The sequence below is a fragment of the Nerophis ophidion genome, linkage group LG21 (genome assembly GCF_033978795.1).
Source record: "Nerophis ophidion isolate RoL-2023_Sa linkage group LG21, RoL_Noph_v1.0, whole genome shotgun sequence".
Lineage (NCBI taxonomy): Eukaryota > Metazoa > Chordata > Actinopteri > Syngnathiformes > Syngnathidae > Nerophis > Nerophis ophidion.
Window position 1 is genome coordinate 32,515,552 of NC_084631.1, and position 25,590 is coordinate 32,541,141.

The 25,590-nt window shown below is 32.2% G+C and overlaps 1 protein-coding gene across 1 annotated transcript in view; it reads right to left on the reverse strand.

Annotated features, from left to right (window-relative positions):
• Positions 1–25,590, reverse strand: part of col9a2 (procollagen, type IX, alpha 2) — a 317,373-nt gene that overhangs the window by 19,447 nt on the left and 272,336 nt on the right. Inside the window, exons 20-28 of the mRNA XM_061882494.1 lie at positions 24,678–24,731; positions 24,529–24,582; positions 24,407–24,460; positions 24,264–24,317; positions 8,955–8,999; positions 8,815–8,868; positions 8,684–8,737; positions 8,571–8,624; positions 8,422–8,493 (exon numbers count right to left, since the gene is read on the reverse strand). Of these exons, the coding sequence (XP_061738478.1) occupies positions 8,422–8,493; positions 8,571–8,624; positions 8,684–8,737; positions 8,815–8,868; positions 8,955–8,999; positions 24,264–24,317; positions 24,407–24,460; positions 24,529–24,582; positions 24,678–24,731 (495 nt within the window). The remainder of the gene's footprint in view (positions 1–8,421; positions 8,494–8,570; positions 8,625–8,683; positions 8,738–8,814; positions 8,869–8,954; positions 9,000–24,263; positions 24,318–24,406; positions 24,461–24,528; positions 24,583–24,677; positions 24,732–25,590) is intronic.

The following is a 25,590-nucleotide window of genomic DNA, read 5'->3' on the forward strand; positions in this document are numbered from 1 at the left end:
TATGTGTTGATGTACTAAAATACTTACATAATACACTACTTTAAGGAGAAAGTGTAAGTATTGATGTACTACAGTAGAAGGTCAGAAACACATATAATATACTATATTTAGGAGAAAGTGTAAGTTTTACACTAAATATACTACCACCTTTAGGAGAAAGTGTACAAGTTAATGGACAGAAACACTTATATAATATCTCTAGAAAAAAAGTGTATGTATTGATGTACTGAAATACTTATATGATTAGGAGAAAGTGTTATTATTGGTGTACAATGACAAAAACACTTACATACTATCATCAGAAGTCAGTTTAAGTAATAATGTACTACAAATACAAGGATTATATTTACCTTTAAAAAAACGTATAAATATTGATGTACTAAAGTATACTATACTATACTAAATATATACTATAATCAGAAGTCAGTTTAAGTACTGATGTACAAATACAAGGAGAGAAAAACTTACATCATTAGAAGAAGTCTAAGTGACATACTTATATGATATACTACCTTTAAGAAGAAAGTGTAAATATTGATGTACTACAGTACAAGGACAGACACACTTATATACTATCATCAGAAGTCAGTTTAAGTAAGGATGTAAAAATACAAGGAGAGGAAGACTTATATCATTTACTATCTTTAGAAGAAGTGTAAGTGTTGATGTACTGAAATAATTATATAATATATTACCTTAAGAAAAAAGTGTAAGTATTACAGTACATGGAGAAAGATAGTATATTTTCTAAGTGTTTGCATACAAGGACAGAAACGGTATAATATACTATCTTTACAAGGAAGTGTATGTATTGATGTACTAAAATACTTACATAATATACTACCTTTAAGAACAAAGTCTAAGTATAATATACTTTATTTAAAAGAAAGTATAAGTATTGATGTAATACAGTACATGGAGAAATATTTGCATACAAGGACAAAAACACATAATATACTATCTTTAGAAATACTTACACTGAAATACCTACATATAAGTGTATGTATTGATGTACTGAAATACTTAGAAGATGCACGACAATACAAGGAGAGAAATACTTATATAATCTCAAACTAATGAAATTGATGTACTAAAATACTTATATACTATATTTAGAAAATAAGTGTAGGTATTTATCTACTGAAATACTTATAGGAAAGTGTATGTATTGAAGTACTGAAATACTTACATACTACTTTAAGGAGACAGTGTAAGTATATGGACAGAAACACTTATATACTATCATTAGAAGACCATTTAAGTAATACAAAGAGATAAACACTTATATTGTATAAAAAGTATATGTATTGATGTACTGAGATACTTATATAATTTACTACCTTAAGGAGAACGTGTAAGTATTGGACAAGGACAGAATTACTTATATAATATACTATATTTGATGTACTGAAATACTTGTATAATATTATATCTTTAAGAAGAAAGTGTAAGTATTCATGTACTGAAATACTTAGAAGACAGTTTAAGTAATGATGTACTACACCAGGAGAGAAATACTTATATAATATACTATCTTTAGTATAACAACATAAATACTTCTGTATTGTATCTTTAGAAGAAAATAAGTATTGATGTACTGAAACACTTATATAAGTATAATATACTATTTAGATTTTGTTTTAAGTATTTATGTACTGAAATACTTATATAAGTATAATAAACTATCTTGAGAAAAAAAAATCTGTATTTATATACTGAAATACTTAGAAGAAAGTGTATGTATTAATGGACTGAAATATATGTAATATATGAAATACTTATATAATATACTACCTTAAGGAGAAAGTGTAAGTATTGCTGAACTACAGTACAAGGACAGAAACACATATATAATACACTACATTTAGAAGAAAGTATAAGTCTTGATGTACTACAGTACATGGAGAAAGATAGTATATTTTATACGTGTTTGCGTACAAGTACGAAAACACTTATATACTATCTTAGAATACTTACATTAGGTAGTATATACCTTAAAGAGAAAGTGTAAGTATTGATGTACTACAGTACAAGGACTGAAACACATATATAATACACTACCTTTAGAAGAAAGTATAAGTCTTGATGTACTACAGTACATGGAGAAAGATAGTATATTTTATACGTGTTTGCGTACAAGTACGAAAACACTTATATACTATCTTAGAATACTTACATTAGGTAGTATATACCTTAAAGAGAAAGTGTAAGTATTGATGTACTACAGTACAATGACAGAAACATTTGTATTATTCAACCTTAAAGTGTAAGTATTGATGTACTACAGTACATGGAGAAAGATTGTATATTTTCTAAGTGTTTGCGTACAAGGACAAAAACAGTATAATATACTATCTTTAGAAGAAAGTGTATGTATTGATGTACTGAAATACATACATAATATACTATCTTAAGAAAAAAATGTAAGTATTGAAAAAGACATAAACACTTATATGATACACTATCTTTGATGTACTGGAATACTTATATAATATTCTATTTTTAGAAGAAAGTGTTAGTATCCATGTACTGAAATACTTAGAAGACAGTTTAAGGAATGATGTACTACATCAGGAGATAAATACTTATATAATATACTATCTTTAGAATAAAGTTTAGGCATTGATTTACTACAGTATAACAACATAAATACTGTGTATGTATTGATGTACCGAAATACTTAGATAATAATATACTACCTTTAAGAACAAAGTGTAAGTATTGATGTACTACAGTACAAGGACAGAAACACATATAATATACTTTATTTAAAAGAAAGTATAAGTATTGATGTAATACAATACATGGAGAAAGATAGTATATAGTTTTTGAATACAAGGACAAAAATATGTAAATATTATACTATCTTTAGAAATACTTATACTGAAATACTTACATATAAGTGTAAGTATTGATGTACTGAAATACTTAGAAGATGCACAACAATACAAGGAGAGAAAAACTTATATAATCTTTAGAAGTTTATGTATTGATGTTCTACAGTACAACAACATAAATACTTATGTATTGTATCTTTAGAAGAAACAGATAAAATTGATGTACTGAAATACTTATATAATATTCTATTTTTAGAAGAAAGTGTAAGTATTCATGTGCTGAAATACTTAGAAGACAGTTTAAGTAATGATGTAATTAGTATTTCAGGAGAGAAATACTTATATAATATACGATCTTTAGAAGAAAGTTTAGGCATTGATGTACTACAGTATAACAACATAAATACTTCTATATTGTATCTTTAGAAGAAAATAAGTATTGATAGACTGAAATACTTATATAAGTATAATATACTATCTTGAGAATTTTTTCAAAGTATCTATGTACTAAAGTACGTATATAAGTATAATATACTATCTTGACAAAAAAAATTCAGCATTTATGTACTGAAATACTTAGAAAAAAGTGTATGTATTGATGTACTGAAATATATGTAATATACTAACTTTAGGAGAAATTAAGAATTGATAAACAGTACAAAGACGCAAGAGAAGAAAGTGTATGTGTTGATGTACTGAAATACTTATATCATATATTATCTTTAGAAAAAATTGTAAGTATTTATGTACCATATAATATACTATCTTAAGGAGAAAGTGTAAGTATTGATGTACTACAGTACAAGGACAGAAACGCATATATAATACACTATCTTTAGAAGAAAGTATAAGTCTTGATGTACAACAGTACATGGAGAAAGATAGTATATTTTCTGCGTGTTTGCGTACAAGGACAGAAACACTTATATAATATACTATCTTTAGAAAAACACTACCTTAAAGAGAAAGTGTAAGTATTGATGTACTACAGTATATTTTCTAAGTGTTTGCATACAAGGACAGAAACAGTATAATATACTATCTTTAGAAGAAAGTGTATATATTGATGTACCAAAATACTTATATAATATACTACCTTAAGGAGAAAGTGTAAGTATTGATGTACTACAGTACAAGGATATAAATACTTATATAATATACTACCTTTAGGAGACAGTGTGAGTATTGATGTACTACAGTACAACAACAGAAATACTTATATAATATACTATCTTTGATGTACTGGAATACTTATATAATATTCTATTATACAAGTATAATATATATATATATATATATATATATATATTATACAAGTATAATATATGTGTATATATATATATATATATATATATACACTGTACATAATTAAAAATTATGTACAAGGACACAAACACTTATATAGTACACTATCTTTAGAAGAAAGTGTACTGAAAGTGTACTGAAATACTTATATAGTATACTACCTTTGGGAGAAAGTGTATGTATTGATGTACTATAGTACAAGGACAGAAATACTTGTATAATATACCAACTTTAAAAGACAGCATAATGATGTACTACAAGGACAAAAACACTTATATATCTTTAGAAAAAACAAAGTATTGATGTACTGAAACAGTTATATAATATTCTATCTTTAGAAGAAAGTGTAAGTATTCATGTACTGAAATACTTAGAAGATGCACTACAATACAAGGAGGGAAATACTTACATATTCTTATATATTATTTAGAAGTTTTATGTATTGATGTTCCACAGTACAATGACATAAATACTGTTATATTGTATCTTTAGAAGAAACTGATGAAATTGATGTATTAAAATACTTATATAATATACTATCTTTAGAACATTTTTTAAGTATTTAAGTACTGAAATAAAATACTTATATAATATTTTATCTTTAGAAAATAAGTGTAGGTATTTATCTACTGAAATACTTATAAGAAAGTGTATGTATTGATGTACTGAAATACTTACATACTACTTTAAGGAGACAGTGTAAGTATAAGGACAGAAACACTTATATAGTATCATTAAAAGACAGTTTAAACAATACAAAGAGAGAAACACTTATACAATTAGTATATTGTATAGAAAGTATATGTATTGATGTACTGAAATACTTATATAATTTACTACCTTTAGGAGAACGTGTAAGTATTGGACAAGGACATAAATACTTATATATTACCTTTGGGAGAAAGTGTATTTATTGGTGGTACTAAAGTACAAGGACAGAAACACTTATATAATGGACTATCTTTGATGTACTGAAATACTTATATAATGTTCTATCTTTAAGAAGAAAATGTAAGTATTCGTGTGCTGAAATACGTAGAAGACAGTTTAAGTAATGATGTACTACATCAGGAGAGAAATACTTAAATTTAGGCGTTGATGTACTACAATAAAACAACATAAATAATTCTATACTGTATCTTTGGAAGCAAATAAGTATTGATATACTGAAATACTTATATAAGTATAATATACTATCTTGAGAATTTGTTTAAGTATTTATGTACTAAAAAACTTATATAAGTAAAATATACTATCTTGAGAAAAAAAATGGTATTGATTAATTGTATTGATGTACAAGGACGAAAACACTTATATAATATACTATCTTAGAAATACTTACATAAGGTAGTATATACCTTAAAGAGAAAGTGTAAGTATTGATGTACTACAGTACATATCTATACATATATTGGACATGTATATTACATATCTAATATATGGAATATACTAACTTTAGGAGAAATTAAGAATAGATATACAGTACAAGGGCGCAAAAGAAGAAAGTGTGTGTTGATGTACTGAAATATTTATATAATATACTACCTTAAGGAGAAAGTGTAAGTATTGATGTACTACAGTACAAGGACAGAAACACATATATAATACACTACCTTTAGAAGAAAGTCTTAAGTCTTGATGTACTACAGTACAAGGACAGAAACACATATATAATACACTACCTTTAGAAGAAAGTCTTAAGTCTTGATGTACTACAGTACATGGAGAAAGATAGTATATTTTCTACGTGTTTGCATACAAGGACAAAAACACTTATATAATATACAATCTTTAGAAAATACTTACATAATATACTAATATACTACCTTAAAGAGAAAGTTTAAGTATTGATGTACTACAGTAGATGGGAAAGACTGTATATTTTCAAAGTGTTTGCATACAAGGACAGAAACAATATAACACTATCTTTAGAAGAAAGTGTATGTATTGATGTACTGAAATACTTACATAATATACTACCTTAAGAAAAAATGTAAGTATTGATGTACTACAGTACAAGGACATAAATACTTATATAATATACTACCTTTAGGAGACACTGTGAGTATTGATGTACTACAGTACAACGGCAGAAATACTTATATAATATACTATCTTTGATGAACTGGAATACTTATATAATATTCTATTTTTAGAAGAAAGTGTTAGTATTCATGTACTGAAATACTTAGAAGACAGTTTAAGTAATGATGTACTACATCAGGAGATATATACTTATATAATATACTATCTTTAGAATAAAGTTTAGCCATTGATGTACTACAGTATAACAACATAAATACTAATATATATATATATATATATATATATATATATATCTTTAAAAGAAACTAAGTATTAATGTACTGAAATATTTATATATGTCTTTAGAAAAAAGTGTAAGTATTTATGTACTAAAATACTTATAAGAAAGTGTATGTATTGATTGTACTTATATAATATACTAACATTAGGAGAAATTAAAAATTTGGACCAAGGACACAAACACTTATATAGTACACTATCTTAAGAAGAAAGTGTATGTATTGATGTACTGAAATACGTATATAATATACTACCTTTGGGAGAAATTGTATGTATTGATGTACTACAGTACAAGGACAGAAATACTTGTGTAATATACCAACTTTAAAAGACAGCATTATGATGTACTACAAGGACAAAAACACATATTTTTATATCTGTAGAAGAAACTAAGTATTGATGTATTGAAACAGATATATAATATTCTATCTTTAGAAGAAAGTGTATGTATTGATGTACTGAAATACTTGTATAATATACTACCTTTGAGAGAAAATGTAAGTATTGATGGTACAACAGTACATACCAACTTTTAAAGACAGCCTAAGGACAGAAACACTTATATATATTTATATATTTAGAAGAAACTAAGTATTGATGTACTGAAACAGTCATATAATATTCTATCTTTAGAAAAAAATGTAAGTATTCATGTACTGAAATACTTGAAAGATGCACTACAAGGAGGGAAATACTTACACGTTCCTATATATTCTTTAAAAGTTTATGTATTGATGTTCTACACCTTGTACTACAGTACAAGTACATAAATATGTATGTAATATACTACCTTTAAAAGAAAGTGTATGCAAACACTTATATAGTATACTATCTTTAGCGGAAAGTGTATTTATTGATGTACTGAAATACGTATAATATACGACCTTTGGGAGAAAGTCTATTGATGTACTACAGTACAAAGACAGAAACACTTATATAATATACCAACTTTATAAGACAGCATAATGCTGTACTACAAGGACAGAAACACTTATGTACAGTATCTTTAGAAGAAACTGAGTATTGATGTACTGAAACACTTAGATTCTATCTTTAGAAGAAACTGTTCTAAAGCAGTGGTCCCCAACCACCGGGCCCGATTGGTACCGGGCCGCAGAATAATTTTGTATTCATTTGTATTGAGAAAAAATAAATAAATAAATAAAACTTTTTTTTTTTTTTTTTATAAAATCAACATAAAAAACACAATATACACTTACAATTAGTGCACCAACCACAAAAACCTCCATTTTTCATGACAAAAACGTCACGTTTTCATGACACAGAAAAAAAAAGGACACCCCCCCCGGTCCGCGGATACAAAAAGGTTGGGGACCACTGTTCTAAAGTATTCATGTGCTGAAATACTTAGAAGATGCACTACAATACAAGGAGATAAATACTTATATAATCTTTCCAAGTTTATGTATTTATTGATGTTCTACAGTACAATGACAAAATACTTATATATTGTATTTATGTACTGAAATATACTATCTTTAGAAAAAATTGTAAGTATTTATGTACTAAAATACTCATAAGAAAGTGTATGTATTGATTTACAGAAATACTTATATAATATAATACCTTTATAAGAAAGTGTATGTATTGATGTATTACAGTACAAGAACAGAATTACTTCTATTAATTTAAATATTAAGAAGAAAGTGTAAATACATTTGTATATACTATCTTTAGGAGAAAGTGTAAGTATTGATGGTACAATGACATAAATACTTACACCAACTTTAAAAGACAGCATAATGATGGACAGAAACACATGTTATACTATCTTTCGAAGAAATAGTAAATATTGATGTACTACAGGGACATACATACTTATATAATACACTATCTTCAGAGTACTGAAGGACAGAAATATTACATCCTGCTTGAATGTATGACTTTATTCCTGGGTAAACACTGCCCCCCGGTGGACTCTTTCACCACATACCTTGTCTCCTTTGGTTCCACTCAGACCTTGAGTACCCGGAACGCCCATCGGTCCTCTCTCTCCTTTGCTTCCCTGTCATACATGAGAACAATGAATAAGTATTGTATTGTACAATACATTGTATACACAATGTATTGCAAAAAACTTACAGCTTTTCCAACTATTCCTTGTGGGCCCACCGGACCGCGCTGACCTCGGTCTCCCTGCGGTTACACGTATGAGATGAGTATCTGGAGTCAGTGTTATTGACAATAGTATTTACCTTGGGACCGGGAACTCCTTCCATACCAGCCTCACCAGGAACCCCAGGCTCGCCCTACAGCAACAAGTCATTCAGGTGTGCAGCAGAAAAACAGTCAAATCAATAAGCACTGGACTTGCTTTGGTACTTACCAAAGGTCCAGGTGCACCGGACATGCCGGCATGACCTCTGGGACCAGCCTCGCCCTAGCAAGAGAAAAAGTGGTTAAAATGAAGTGAATAATGTAAAAAGTTATATTTAATAGTCATTTAATAGATTTAATGGTGCTTACTTTAACTCCAGGTCCACCTTTGGCCCCTGGACTACCAGGTAATCCCTTGAGAGAGAAACACAGCACAATTATACATATGTACTACAACAGGAGTGTCAGACTATGAATGAATAAATATGCAGTTTAATGTATAATTACCTCATAATAGTATTACACAATGCCCTAAACCAGCTAACTGTGGTATGACAAAGAATGAACTAAATATGCAAACATGGTGTTACTACTCAAACTGGGGCCAAAAATATTCAATGAATACTTAAGGCCACTACGCAACTGTATTTCAACGTTGGTCATTATGGTGGTACCTGGAGAGCAAAGTTTTTTTTCTCAAGTAGTACTCGGAGAAAAATGTTTTAAGAATTAGATTATGTTTTTAGCCTATTTGATTGACGGACAACATACTTGCTTTTGAAGTCATAAGTCAGAGTAACAAACATTTAGTCTAACAAAAAATGCTTGAAATATAAATGTTAAAACAGGGGTGTCTAAAATGTTTCACCAAAAAGTCAAAGTATGCAGGCACTGTTTTGATATATTGTTATTTTGTAAAAAAAAAAAAAAAAAAAAAAAAAAAAAGACAAAACTTAGGCCGCGTCCACACGAATACAGAGAGTTTCAAAAACACATATTTGGGGGGAAAACAATCTCGATCCAAAGTGTCCCATAAACCAGCTGTCATGCACATTTTGTCCAATCAGAAGCCTGAACAATGGTGGCATTAGATTAGATAGTACTTTATTTATTCCGTCAGGAGAGTTCCTTCAGGAAAATTACAATTTTCAGCATGCACCTCTTATTATGTTTATTTTGATATAGTAGACATTATCTTTAAACCCAGCCCTGGGAACATTATTGAAGAGCGAATGCACACATAGAATTACAACACGTTCATCGGTGAAGTCGACATTATCTCCGAGTAATGATTTGTGCAGTCCTTTGAGACATTTTTGATTGGGGGCTATATAAATAAACATTGATTGATTTATATCTCTAAAATCAGCACGCATTGACGAGCCAAGGAAACCATTTTGCATGTTTAAGGGAATTATAAAGCATTCAATCATGGATATAATGATATGGTACATGTGTAATGAATATTGTCTTTAACACACTACTAATTGTGACGCTACATTGTTTTTATTGTTGTTGCAACCAGCTCCATCTACAAGAAGCAAAACTTCATGATTTGGTTTTGAACACAGAGTAAAAACATAAGGTAACGGTGCACCTTTCTTATGACACGGAGCAAAAAGTCTTGCTTGTCAACAGGTGGAGGTGCCACAGCAATCATATCCAAAACAGCTGACTGTCATTAGCGCCAGAGGGAGTGTTGCAAAGCCCATTTTAATGTGTCTTTTTTATTAATGTTGAGTGAAATGAGCAGCATATTTACGTTCAAACATACAATAAATCATCTTATAGTGACCTGCATTTGCAAATGTTTGCGTTTTTAAAGACAAAAGTATGTGAACAAGAGGCCTTAACACAGAGATACGTATGAGTTTATTAGGTATCTGTGTTTGTGTGGACATGGCCTTCGTGTCATTAGTGTGTTATACATCAGTGGTCCCCAACCACCGGGCCGCGGCTCCGTGGCCCGATTGGTACCGGGCCGCGGCCTGATTGGTACCAGGCCACAGAAGAATTTTTTATTCATCTTTGTTAAAAAAAATATATATATTTTTTTTAATTAAATCAACATAAAAAACACAATATACACTTACAATTAGAGCACCAACCACAAAAACCTCCCTTTTTCATGACAAAAACGTTCCTTTTTCATGACCAAAAAATGTTCTGAAGTTCACTTTCTAAAAAGTAGGTCACTTATTTCTTTAGTCTTAAAAAGGGACAATTTTGAGCTCATTTAATATCACTATGGCTGAAATACTATTGTTGTTTCCCTTTGCACTAGTGTTGATTTTTTTAAAGATATTTTAAATTTTGAGAGTACTCAGAGAATTTTTTTGCTGTATGTAGTAATGTAATATTTTGCTTATAAAGTAATTAATTAGCAGTTGTTGATATTTTTTTTATTAACGCTAGATTTATTGCCTGAAGGCTGCTGGATATTCAGTTTGAAACTACTCTTCAGCCGCTATACGACACACGGGCTATGGGGAGAGACATTTTGAAGCCAAGGACTAGCTAAACAATTGCAGGCATGTGAGCACCCTTAAAAAAAAAAAAAAGAAAAGGCTGACGTTTTTTTTAAATTAATTAAATCCAGACTATATTTCCTGCAATGGGGTACACATCTACACTATTTTTTTGGAACAACAAACATGTCCACAATGTACATAAAAGACAAAGCACTTTCAACTTTATAATTAATTAATTATTAAGCAAATTAGGACTTTAACAAAACACATCGAGGATGTCGTAGTCGTAGTGGTTTGTACAGTCCTTTAAGACATTTTTTTATTTAGGGCTATATAAATAAACATTGACTGATAGATCAAATTAAAGAAAATACAGTATTAAAAATAATAAACAATATGATAAAATACAAAATTCAAAGAGGAAAAAAAGAGCTACATTCAATCACTTAAAATTTTTCCAATAAGGTCTTTGGTACTTTTAAATAATTTTCCAAGTTTTAAATGGAAATTTAAGCCAATTAGAACATGTAGGATTTAACTTCAGAAATCGACATTTATGTATAAAAAATGTTGCTTGCAGCATAATAGTGTAGACAAACATGTAGTTTAAGGGTGTGGAGGTGTCCCCTTTCACAATAAAAGAGATCAAATTTGACATATATATATATATATGATACATTTGATCTCCTTTATTGTGAAAATGATAGCAACACATAAATGTTTGTCAACATTATTATGATGCAAGCACATTTTTTTATGCAAATGTTGATTTCTGAAAGTAAAAACATTTTCTAATTGGCTAAGCGGTTTCAAATGATCAATCAAATCTGTGAAAATGCTTAATAGTACAAAAACCCTTAAATAGATATCGTTATTACAAATGTTTTCAAGTAAACTCTTTTTTTTTTAAATTGTATCATATTTTTTAATTATTTTAAATACTATTTGTATTTGTTTTTATTTTCTTTCCTTGGTGAATGTGTATAATTGTTGAATATATAAAAAAAAAAAAGTTTGACAACTAACTATGCTATGTATATATATATATATATATATATATATATATATATATATAGATAAATATATATATATATATATATATATAGATAAATATATATATATATTTATTTCTGATGTGACATTTTCGCTGGTTACTAATATCCATTCATCCATTTTTTGTCGAAAACTTCACTGTAGTAATAATACACCAAGGGCCGAGGTCCGCGCATGCGCGAAGACGACGCCCCTTTTTGGCGGGAATCTGTGACGTCACGTTTTGTTATGTGAGAATATATTATGAACGTGTTGTCTAAAAACTAGCTGACCTAAAAGTAAAAGGGAACAACAATATGTACACGACGGGGAATATCTAAAAACATGTCGTATGATCACAATGCAATAGTAATCGTCCAAATATGATTAGCAGTTTGACGCGAACATGAATGTTTACAACGCGACATTTTAGTCGAGGAACTATCACTAGCTGGTGTGCTAAGTCGCTACAAGGACATATATAAGTTATCGAGCAAATGTTTATGTAAATAAAGTTGTTGTCACTCACCAATCGCCAAAAGTAAACATTGCATCACTCGGAAGTACAGAAGCAGCCGCCACCATTTTTCAAAATGTTTGGTAGTTGTTCCACGCATGCGCGAACAATACGTCACTTCCGGGTTATTTATTAACTTTCCCGCCAAAACAGTTAATTTTTATAATCTTTATTCGAGGAACAATTTTCTGATAAAAGATTGCGTACAAAACAACTGTTACTTAGGAATCAAATATTTATTTTGAAAATGCACCAAGACCGGAACGATTTTCAAAGCAGCCTTAAATGGCATTTAAATAATTATTATTTTTAATCCTTTATACACATCAAACTGCAATACTGATCATTTCAAAGTCTACGTTTTATTGATACAACAAAAAATCGGAATTTTTAAAAATAAGTTCAAAAAGCCATCGTAAACACGCAAGAGCCGAGGTCTGCGCATGCGCAAAAAACTTCACTTCCGGGACTTTTTTATTTTATATTTTTGTATGACGCTTCTGCTACTTCACTTTTTGTGACCGGAACGATGTTCAAAGCAGCCATAAATGGCAATTCAATAATTGTTATTTTTTTAAATACTTTATGTACATCAAATACATCAATCCGCAATACTGATCATTTAAAAGTCTACGTTTTATTGATAGAACAAAAAATCTGAAATTTAAAAAATAAGTTCAAAAAACAATCGTAAACACGCTAGGGCCGAGGTCTGCGCATGCGCAAAGACAACGTCACTTCCGGGACTTTTTTGTTTATTTCGACGACGCTTCTGCGACTTCACGTTTTGGGATATTTTAATATTTTATGAATGTGTTGTATGAAAAAAATAGCTTATCCAAGAGTAAAAGGGAACAATAATATAAACATAAACTAGGGGGTGTATTAAAAAAAAAAAAAAAATCAGGTCGTATTACCGCCACATTTCAACCACTTTCACTAATCTGTCATTGCAATGGATGACGCACGGGGGCGCCACTGACTCCCAATGCGTAAATAATACTATTTTAATGTTGTTTTTTTCAAACAAAGCACCTACTGTAACTTAAATCTATGTATGCAGCATGTATGCAGACTCGAATGATTTTGTGATTTATTTTATTTTACACGCTAGGCTAAGCCACAGCGCCTCATATGCTATCTTTTTTTTTTTTTGTAAACTGAATTTAATATGGAAAAACATGACAAAAAAAGTATTTTCTTTTATTGCGGATAATAATAATAATAGTATTACGAACTGATGTAAATAGAGTGGCCAGAAAATATTTATTTCTTTGCCACTTAAAGGGCAACTTTACTTTGTTTGGAATTGTTCACAATCATTATGAGAAACAAAAACAAACATTTTATTTATTTTTTTTAGGATTCCAAAGATGATTGAAGTGAAGTGAAGTGAATTACATTTATATAGCACTTTTTTCTCTAGTGACTCAAAGCGCTTTACATAGTGAAACCCAATAAATAAATTTTACATTTAAACCAGTGTGGGTGGCACTGGGAGGAGGTGGGTAAAGTGTTTTGCCCAAAGACACAACGGCAGCGACTAGGGTGGCGAAAGCGGGGATCGAACCTGCAACCCTCAAGTTGCTGGCACAGCCGCTCTACCAACCGAGCTATACCACCCCACTCGCAAATTATATAAATTTTATATACACACCAAGTATAGTAGTAACATACACCTTCATAAAATATGATATGGACAATATACACACTGAAAGTATATATATAATTTAGTAATAGACACCTTCATAACAATATGTAATATGTACAATATACACACTGCAAGTACGTACATAATGTAGTGACAGAGACCTTCATAATATGTGATATGTTTTCAATACATATGTTCAATATTTACTGTCTTTTGGTCATTTGTATTTCTACACAAATGTTGAAGAAAAAGAACAAACTACCTAAAGGGCACTAGTGTGTTTTGCATTAAGCCGAAATAAACAAACACATGTTCAAACACAGACCCAGAAATCTGCAACCTGCCACTCACAGATGTTCTACCTTTTGTAGAAAAAGGACAAACTCCTACCTCTTGCTTTATTGTAGGGACAGAAGGCAAGCCCAAATAAACAACCACAAGTTAAAAAACAGGGCACAAAACAGTGTATGTGCATGCTAGCAATAAGTGTAGTTAGCATTAGGAATAATTTGAAGTGTCAGCTGGTAGGTGCTTGCAAAAAAGTCCAGTGTGCCTCTCGTACACTAGGGGGCGACATTTCAGCTTGTTTAGCTATGTCGGAATGTGAAGTGTAGAGAAATGACTGGTATCTTATAAGTAACTATAAATAGCTAACTATAACTTTCCCCTTTTCTTTGGTGTTGTTGGTAATTGTTTTAAAATGATACATTTTTGCACTTTCAACATTTCCAAATGGCTCAGCTTTCATCATCCGGCCTATAAGAAGCAGTGTTGGTTGGCTTTCATTTGGGCCGGTATTGCATTGTAGCGTTGGCTTGGAGAAATAAGTCCATCTCAAACATGCCGTGCAACATCCGATTCTCCAGTGTTCGGAGAATATCTCTTCTGTCCGCCATTTTGTCCTCTGCTTAGGGAATTTAACAGATCTCACTTTAGGAGCTCTCCTGAGATTCCTTGGGATGTCTGCATCTGTACTAGGATTTACTCTTCACTTTTAAGGAATTTTCAAAGAAAATGTCATGATTCTAAGACTCTTCTAAGAATTTGGCCATTAGGAGCAATTCTTTGCACTAAAATTAAAATAGGAATACAGCCCTTGGTTTCTGATTAACAAAAAAAAAAAAATTCCGGCTAGGCTTCCATCATATCTTTTTGTGAGGCTGCCGGCGCCGCCTCGGACAAACAAAACAAACATTGTAACATTTCATCCGGAAAAAAGTCCACTACCATGGTCCAATAGTTTTTCACTAATGCTAAATTATTCACTCTAAAACCCTGTTTGAAAATTCAACAAAATATGGAAGTTACAGCTATTTTTAATTGTAACATCGGTGATAGGTTCATTACATAATTAAATAAATAATCCATCATGTTTTAAAATATTGCGTGAAGTTATTTTCTTTAAGTCACTTACTTTTTATTCATGCATTTGTTGTGTTTTGAAGTTCACTTTCTAAAAAGTAGGTCACTTATTTCTTTAGTCTTAAAAAGGGACAATTTTGAGCTCATTTAATATCACTATGGCTGAAATACTATTGTTGTTTCCCTTTGCACTAGTGTTGATTTTTTTAAAGATATTTTGCATTTAAAATTTTGAGAGTACTCAGATAAATTTTTGCTGTATGTAGTAATGTAACATTTTGCTTATAATTAATTTGCAGTTGTTGATATTTTTTTTCATTACCGCTAGATTTATTGCCTAAAGGCTGCTGGATATTCAGTTTGAAACTACTCTTCAGCCGGTATACGACACACAAGCTATGAGGGAGAGACATTTTGAAGCCAGGGACTAGCTAAACAATTGCAGGCATGTGAGCACCCTTAAAAAACAAAGAAAGGCTGACATTTTTTTTTTAGATAAATTAAATCCGGACAATATTTCCTGCAATGGGGTACAAATCTACACTATTTTTTTGGAACAGCAAACATGTCCACAATGTACATAAAAGTCAAGACACTTTCAACATATTCTGTTGAATAATTATAATTAATTAATTATTACTGCTCAATACGTTTATTGAGCAAATTAGGACTTTAACAAAACACATCAAGGAATAAAATAAAAGCAAATACAGTATTACAAATAATAAACAATATGATAAAATACAAAATTCAAAGAGGAAAAAAAGGGCTACATTCAATCAATTTAAATTTTTCTCCAATAAGGTCTTTGGCACTTTTAAATCCCTTTCCAAAATTTAAATATTAATTTAAAACCAATTAGCCGATTACAACATGTAGGTTTTAACTTCAGAAATCGACATTTATCAATAAAAAATGTAGACAAACATGTAGTTTAAGGGTGTGGAGGTGTCCCCTTTCACAATTTATATATGTCAAATTTGATCTTCACAATAAAATAGATACAATTTGACATAAATATATATATATATATATATAAGTCAAATTTGATCTTCACAATAAAATAGATACAATTTGACATAAATATATATATATATATATATATAGATGTATATATATATATATAGATGTATATATATATATATATACATATATATATATATACATCTATATATATATATATATATATATATACATATATATATATATATATATATATATATATATATATATATATATATATATATATATATATATATATATATATATACATTTCTACCGCTTATTCCCTTTGGGGTCGCTGGAGCCTATCTCAGCTACAATCGGGCGGAAGGCGGTGTACACTCGGGACAAGTCGCCACCTCATCACAGGGCCAACACAGATAGACAGACAACATTCACACTGACATTCACAGTTGGAACAAGAACAATACTGCTAATTGTTAGTTTTCCTCTGACATTGACAAGTAGAACATGTTCGGTTAAACCACTGATTGACAGTATGTTTGTTATATTGTTGCTTTAAAAATGCAACTTACAACACGATGAAAAAAGTTCCTTTAAAAGGGAACTGCACATTTTATTTTGCTTATTGTTCCCAATCATTATGAATCTATTTGTTTTAATGCAATCTAACATGTAAATTAAGTAAATAGAAATACTTTGTTCTGGCCAGGAACTCCAAATAAAAACATTCAAAATGCGCAAACAGTAGTACATTTACATTTTGTGACTTGAATATCCACCAAGTATTAGCGATATTGTTATTATAAGCACTAAAGCATAAATGTTTACATTATTAAGCTGTTTCCTCGCTTCCTTGCTCCCTGGAACTTGATTCTCGATCACAAATCATGCCTCTCACATGGATAGAAGAACGCTGAGGACATATTCCAACAAGTTTGTACACTTTGACAGCCAATTTAGACCCAGGAATGGGGAGAACGACACACAAAGACGCTCATTATGAGTCATTTTAGCCGAGATCTCACTCTAAGACAGGGGTCACCAACTTTTTTGAATCCAAGAGCTACTGCTTGGGTACTGTTTAATGCGAAGGGCTACCAGTTTGATACACACTTGAAAAAATTGCCAGAAATAGCCAATTTGCTCAATTTATCTTTAATATATATATATATATATATATATACATATATATATATATATATATATATATATATGGGTATTTCTGTCTGTCAATCTGTCGTACATTTTTTTTCCTTTTACGGAAGGTTTTTTGTAGAGAATAAATGATGAAAAAAACACTTAATTGAACGGTTTAAAAGAGGAGAAAACAGGAAAAAAAATTAAATTTAATTTTGAAACATAGTTAATCTTCAATTTTGACTCTTTAAAATTCAAATTTCAACCGAAAAAAGGAGAGAAAAACTAGCTAATTCGAATCTTTTTGAACAAATTAAGAAAATAATTTATGGAACATCATTAGTAATTTTTCCCGATTAAGATTAATTTTAAAATTTTGATGACATGTTTTAAATAGGTTAAAATCCAATCTGCATTTTGTTAGAATATATAACAAATTGGACCAAGCTATATTTCTTACAAAGACAAATCATTATTTCTTCTAGATTTTCCATAACAACAATTTTAAAAGAAATTCAAAAGAATTTGAAATAAGATTTAAATTTGATTCTAAAGATTTTCTAGATTTGCCAGAATAATTCTTTTGAATTTTAATCATATTAAGTTCAAAGAAATATTTCACAATTATTCTTCGTCTAAAAAACAGAAGCTAAAATGACAAATTTAATTCAAATGTATTTATTATTCTTTACAATAAAAAAAAAATACTTGAACATTGATTTAAATTGTCAGGAAAGAAAAGGAAGGAATTTAAAAGGTAAAAAGGTATATGTGTTTAAAAATCCTAAAATCATTTTTAAGGTTGTATTTTTTTCTCTAAAATTGTCTTTCTGAAAGTTATAAGAAGCAAAGTAAAAAAAATAAATGAATTTATTCAAACAAATGAAGACCAAGTCTTTAAAATATTTTCTCGGATTTTCAAATTCTATTTGAGTTTTGTCTCTCTTAGAATTAAAAATACTGAGCAAAGAGAGACCAGCTTGCTAGTAAATAAATACAATTTAAAAAATAGAGGTAGCTCACTGGTAAGTTGGTACACTTTGACAACCAATTTAGACCCAGGAATGGCATGCACGACACGAAAAGATGCTTGTTATGAGTCATTTTTTCATCTAAATTGGAATATGTGAACATCCTAGCCGTCGGCCTACCAATGACAGCAGAAATTGTACAGTAAGTGATTGTTTTATTATGTTTGTTGGCTGGGTATGAATCAGTGATGTGGATTAAAAAACTGAAATGATGGTACACAAGTTGGTACACTTTCACAGTCAATTTAGACCCAGGAATGGTGTGAAAGACACAAAAAGATGCTTGTTATGAGTCATTTTTTCATCTAAATTGGAATATGAGAACATCCTAGCAGTTCGCATCCCAATGACAGCAGACTTTGTACAGTACGTGATTGTTTTATTATGTTTGTTGGTTGTGTATGAATCAGTGATGTGGATTAAAACTTTTTTTTTCTATTTTTACTTTTTTTGGGTGGGGGGTTTAAGGCGAAAACGTGTTGTTTTTCATTACCTGTATTATTGTTTCCCCATGAATCAGTGATGTGGATTAAAAAACTGAAATGATGGTACACAAGTTGGTACACTTTGACAGCCAATTTAGACCCAGGAATGGCATGAAAGACACGAAAAGATGTTTGTTATGAGTCATTGTTTCATCTAATGTGGAATATGTGAACATCCTAGCAGTCGGCATCCCAATGACAGCAGACTTTGTACAGTGAGTGATTGTTTTATTATGTTTGTTGGCTGAGTATGAATCAGTGAAGTGGATTAAAAAACTGAAATGATGGTACACAAGTTGGTACACTTTCACAGCCAATTTAGACCCAGGAATGGCGTGAACGACACGAAAAGATGCTTGTTATGAGTCATTTTTCATCTAAATTGGAATATGTGAACATCATAGCAGTCGGCATCCCAATGACAGCAGACTTTGTACAGTGAGTGATTGTTTTATTATGTTTGTTGGCTGTGTATGAATCAGTGATGTAGATTAAACATTTTTTTTTCTATTTTTACTTTTTTTGGGGGGTGAGGGGGTTAAGGCGAAAAAGTGTTGTTTTTCATTACCTGTATTATTGTTTCCCCATGAATCAGTGATGTGGATTAAAAAACTGAAATGATGGTACACAAGTTGGTACACTTTGACAGCCAATTTAGACCCAGGAATGGCATTAAAGACACGAAAAGATGCTTGTTATGAGTCATTTTTTCATCTAATGTGGAATATGTGAACATCTTAGCAGTCGGCATCCCAATGACAGCAGACTTTGTACAGTGAGTGATTGTTTTATTATGTTTGTTGGCTGAGTATGAATCAGTGATGTGGATTAAAAAACTGAAATGATGGTACACAAGTTGGTACACTTTCACAGCCAATTTAGACCCAGGAATGGCGTGAAGGACACGAAAAGATGCTTGTATGAGTCATTTTTTCATCTAAATTAGGGACGTCGTGGCGCAGTGGAAGAGTGGCCGTGCGCAACCCGAGGGTCCCTGGTTCAAATCCCACCTAGTACCAACTTCGTCACGTCCGTTGTGTCCTGAGCAAGACACTTCACCCTTGCTCCTGATAGGTGCTGGTTGGCGCCTTGCATGGCAGCTCCCTCCATCAGTGTGTGAATGTGTGTGTGAATGGGTAAATGTGGAAGTAGTGTCAAAGCGCTTTGAGTACCTTGAAGGTAGAAAAGCGCTATACAAGTACAACCCATTTATCATTTATCTAAATTGGAATATGTGAACATCATAGCAGTCGGCATCCCAATGACAGCAGACTTTGTACAGTGAGTGATTGTTTTATTATGTTTGTTGGCTGTGTATGAATTAGTGATGTGGATTAAAACATTTTTTTTCTATTTTTACTTTTTTTGTTTAGAAAAAAAAAGTTTTAATCCACATCACTGATTCATACACAGCCAACAAACATAATAAAACAATCACGTACTGTACAAAGTCTGCTGTCATTGGGATGCGAACTGCTAGGATGTTCTCATATTCCAATTTGGATGAAAAAATAACTCATAACAAGCATCTTTGTGTGTCTTTCACGCCATTCCTGTGTCTAAATTGGCTGTGACAGTGTACCAACTTGTGTACCATCATTTCAGTTGTTTTTCATTACCTGTATTATTGTTTCCCTATCAAATGAATAAATAAATATAGGAAAAAAAACGTAAAAATTGTGATGCGTTTTTGAAAGTAATGCTTAAAATGATCAAAATACGTAAATATGAAATGTTATTATAAATGTTACTACATTACATATATACTTACATCATGTACAGTATATACAACCTTATTGTAGATGTTTGGATGTGTTTTAAGGGATTTATAGGCCGAATATGGCGGCTACAATCTTTAACATTTAATAATAATACATTATATTAATAATAATAATGAATAAAAAAAACAAAAGCATTAGTCATCATAATAGGTAAAATTCCCCCAAAAAGTGCAGTTTTCCTTTAAAGGCTGCAATAACTAACACAGTTGTTTAGATGTGGGTCATTACCGCAATCTCCCGTGTTCTGGTCACCTATCTGACAAGTGTGACCGTCCACATGCCAGGGTTTTATATTGCGTAATACAGCCGTGGTCTAAGTTGTCATCGCCAGGCCCGTAAAGCTTAAATCAGTGATGCCGCTGTTTTATTATTATGCATTTGCAGCGGTGTCACCGCAATGGCCGCACGGCAGCATGTGCATCCCACGCTCCATTACCTCCCGGTCGGGACGGTACGCCGGCAAATACGGCTTTTTTTTATTGTGATGAATCACCGTGTCGTGGGCGGGGGAATGTTGTCTCCAGGTAGTTTCAATTCTAAAGCAACTTAGGTCAGGGGGTCAGTGTCACCCTGGAGGAGAGCCCAAGACACAAAAGAAAATGTACCAGCTGGCAGCATTGATTCAGGGAAGAAACATTGCCATCATTTACGACAAAGCCTTAGTGACACTTAAAGGGAAACTGCACCCTTTTTTCAAATTTTGCACATTATTCACAATCTTTTTTCATCTAAATTGGAATACGTAAACATCCTAGCAGTCCGCGCGCGTTTGTCGTTTCGGCTTCAAACTTGCACAGGAGAGAGATTGCACCCTTCTGATTAAAATTTATTGAAAGAGTTTTGATTACTGCTCCGGTTTTGATTTTACGCGCCTTCAAATAACCCCTGCGCAAAGTTTCCTAAAAAATGTCATTTTTGCCTCTTTGAGCTGTAATTTGACCCCCTTAAAATGCTTCAAAGTGCAAGTTAAAGCTCTACTATGCAAACCGAAAGCCATTTATCAACAACATCCAGAAAGGCCGATCTGTAATTTGACCCCCTTAACATGCTTCAAAACTCACCAAATTTTACACACACATCAGGACTGGCGAAAATTGCCATCTAATAAAAGAACCAAAACCCAAAAATCAAAATTGCACTCTAGCGCCACCTAGGAAAAAACCCTGACAAAACTTCTTGTAACTTCTGTTAAGAATGTCGTAGAGACATGAAACAAAATCCTTAATGTAGGTCTGACTTAGACCAGGGTTTGGGTTGCGGGGGCAGCAGCCAAAGGCGGACCCGACCAACCCTGCTTGCAGCTATAATTTTTAGTTGTTTTTTTAATTATTGTAATTTATAAACACGGCAAGTATGACATGGCTGTTTCCTCGCATTGCGCCAATGAAGCTCTTTGAAAATCATCCAAAACCACAAATAGAAAAAGACTGTCAGACTGTAGACCTGCACAAGACTACGCCATGAGAAAGACTGTCAGACTGTAGACCTGCACAAGACTACGCCATGAGAAAGACTGTCAGACTGTAGACCTGCGCAAGACTACAACATGAGAAAGACTGTACACCTGCACAAGACTACACTATGACAAAGACCAAAGTCTGTAGACCTGAACAAGACTATGGCATGAGAAATACTGTAGACGTGCACAAGACTACGCCATGAAAAAGACCAAAGAGTGACATGCACATGACTATGCCATGAGAAAGACTTTCAGACTATAGACCTGCACAAGACTACGACATGAAAAAGACTGTAAACCTGCAAAAGACTACACTATGACAAAGACCAAAGACTGTAGACCTGAACAAGACTATGCCATAAGAAAAACTGCAGACCTGCACAAGACTACACTATGACAAAGACCAAAGACTGTAGGCCTGCGCAAGACTATGCCATGAGAAAGACTGCCAGACTGTACACCTGCACAAAACTACGCCATAAAAAAGACTGTAGACCTACACAAGACTGAACTATGACAATGACTAAAGGCTGTGGACCTGAACAAGACTAAGCCATGAGAAAGACTGTAGACCTGCACATGACTACGCCATGAAAAAGACCAAAGACTGTAGACTTGCGCAAGACTACGTCATGGGAAAGACTGTCAGACTGTAGACCTGCAAAATACTACACTATGACAAAGACCAAAGACTGTCGACTTGTACAAGACTATGCCATGAAAAAGACGGTCAGACTGTAGACCTGCACACGACTACGACATGAGAAAGACTGCAAACCTGCACAAGACTACACTGCAAAGACCAAGACTGTAGACCTGAACAAGACTACGCCATGATAAAGACTGTAGACCTGCACCAGACTACGCCAAGAAAAAGACCAAAGACTTGCACATGACTACGCCATGAGAAAGACTGTCAGACTGTAAACCTCTACAAGACTACGCCATAAGAAAGATTTTAGACCTGCACAAGACTACACTATGACAAAGATCAAAGACTGTAGACTTGCACATGACTACGCCATGAGAAAGACAGTAGACCTGCAAAAGACTAAACTATGACAAAGACCAGACTGTTGACTTGCACAAGACTATGCCACGAGAAAAACTGCCAGACTGTAGACCTGCACAAGACTACGTCATAAGAAAGACTGTATACCTGTACAAGACTAGACTATGACAAAGACCAAAGACTGTAGACCTGAACAAGACTACACCATGAGAAAGACTGTAGATCTGCACAAGACTACGCCATGAAAGACCAAAGACTGTAAACTTGCGCAAGACTTTACCATGGGGAAGACTTTTAAAATATAGACCTGCACAAGACTACACTACAACAAAGACCAAAGACTGTAGACCTGCAACAGGACTACGTCATGAGAAAGACTGTCAGACTGTAGACCTGCACAAGGCTACCCCATGAGAAAGGCTGTAGACCTGCAGAAGACTACACTATGACAAAGACCAAAGACTGTAGACTTGTACAAGACTACGCCATGAGAAAGACTGTCAGACTGTAGACCTGCACAAGACCACGCCATGCGATACAAGAGCAAAACATATTCACCAAGTACTAGCGATATTGACATGAGCAAGGGATGTAAATATGAAATGTTATTATGAACGTGTGAACTGTGTAGAAAACAAAGAAGGTTTTAACTGCACTTTTGCCAGCATTTATGAGCTGCAATGCATAAAAAAGAAAAAAAACATATTTGTTTTCCAAAAGAAAAAACAAGTGCTGTTTAACATTCACAGCAGAGACTGTTTTGTGACGACTCACCGCTGTTCCGGAAGGACCGGGGGGACCTGGCATCCCATCCTGGCCGGGCCCACCCTGCAAGAAGATGTATCGAAATAAATAACAAAAATTCATCTTTCCCCGAAGCACCTTTCCTCGCATGGTAACAGCTGGTGAGCCCTTACTTTGATTCCAGGAATACCAGGTGTGCCATCTTTCCCATCAATACCAGGCAGGCCCTGAAAAAGCAGACGGATGAGCTGGCGTACTTCTCCTCACAGACATTGTTCAAACTGGCACGACTCACGTTTTCGCCCTTTTTGCCAACCGCGCCCTGTGGGCCTTGTATGCCGCGGCTGCCCTGCGGACAAACAGCAAATGGATGGTAATGTAGTCACGTCGCACAACGGGGTCCCCTTTTTAGAAGCAAACATGTTTACTGGTACCATCACCTACTTTGTCTCCCTTGTCGCCTGCCTCTCCAGGTGGTCCCTGTGGTCCCTCTTCACCCTGGGAATGAAAGGGATCACGTCAAGTGTGTGCATAGAGAAATGTTGCCTATTGCCTCTTATCTGCAGAGCCAGAACAGAACAGCCAACATAGATGTGCCGAGCCTTTAAGACTGAAGCTCAATAGGCCAATTTAGTTTCTTTTAACTCCTGCTGCCAAACAATTCAAATATAGATTTCCATTAAGAACTCATCATTTATTAATAATAATTCTATATTATAATAATAGAAGTTATTTATCGTAATAATGTGTAAATTCTAAAATGTATCCCCAACATAGAACCTGGGACTGATCATTTGTTTGATTTATGCACATGTCTAATTATTAAACATTATTTATAGGGCCAGTCCTATAGTGTTCTCTCTTTCTTCCATTTTGATATATATATATATATATATATATATATATATATATATATATATATATATATATATATATATATATATATATATATATATATATATATATAGATATATATACACGTACATGCATGCATATTCTGTACATATATACAGTATACATAAATATATGTATATATACATTGATGTATATATACACACACACACACACACACATATATATATATATATATATATACATACACATATGTATATACACTATACATATATATGTACTTATATATAAATATACACATACATACATATATACATGTATATACATTATACATACGTATATGTATATATACATATATGTATGTATCTATATGTATACATATGTGTAAATATGCATGTTTACATATATGTATGTATACATACACGTATACTGTATATGTGTATATATGTGTATGTACATATATATCCATCCATCCATTTTCTACAGAGTTTTCCCTTTGGGCTAT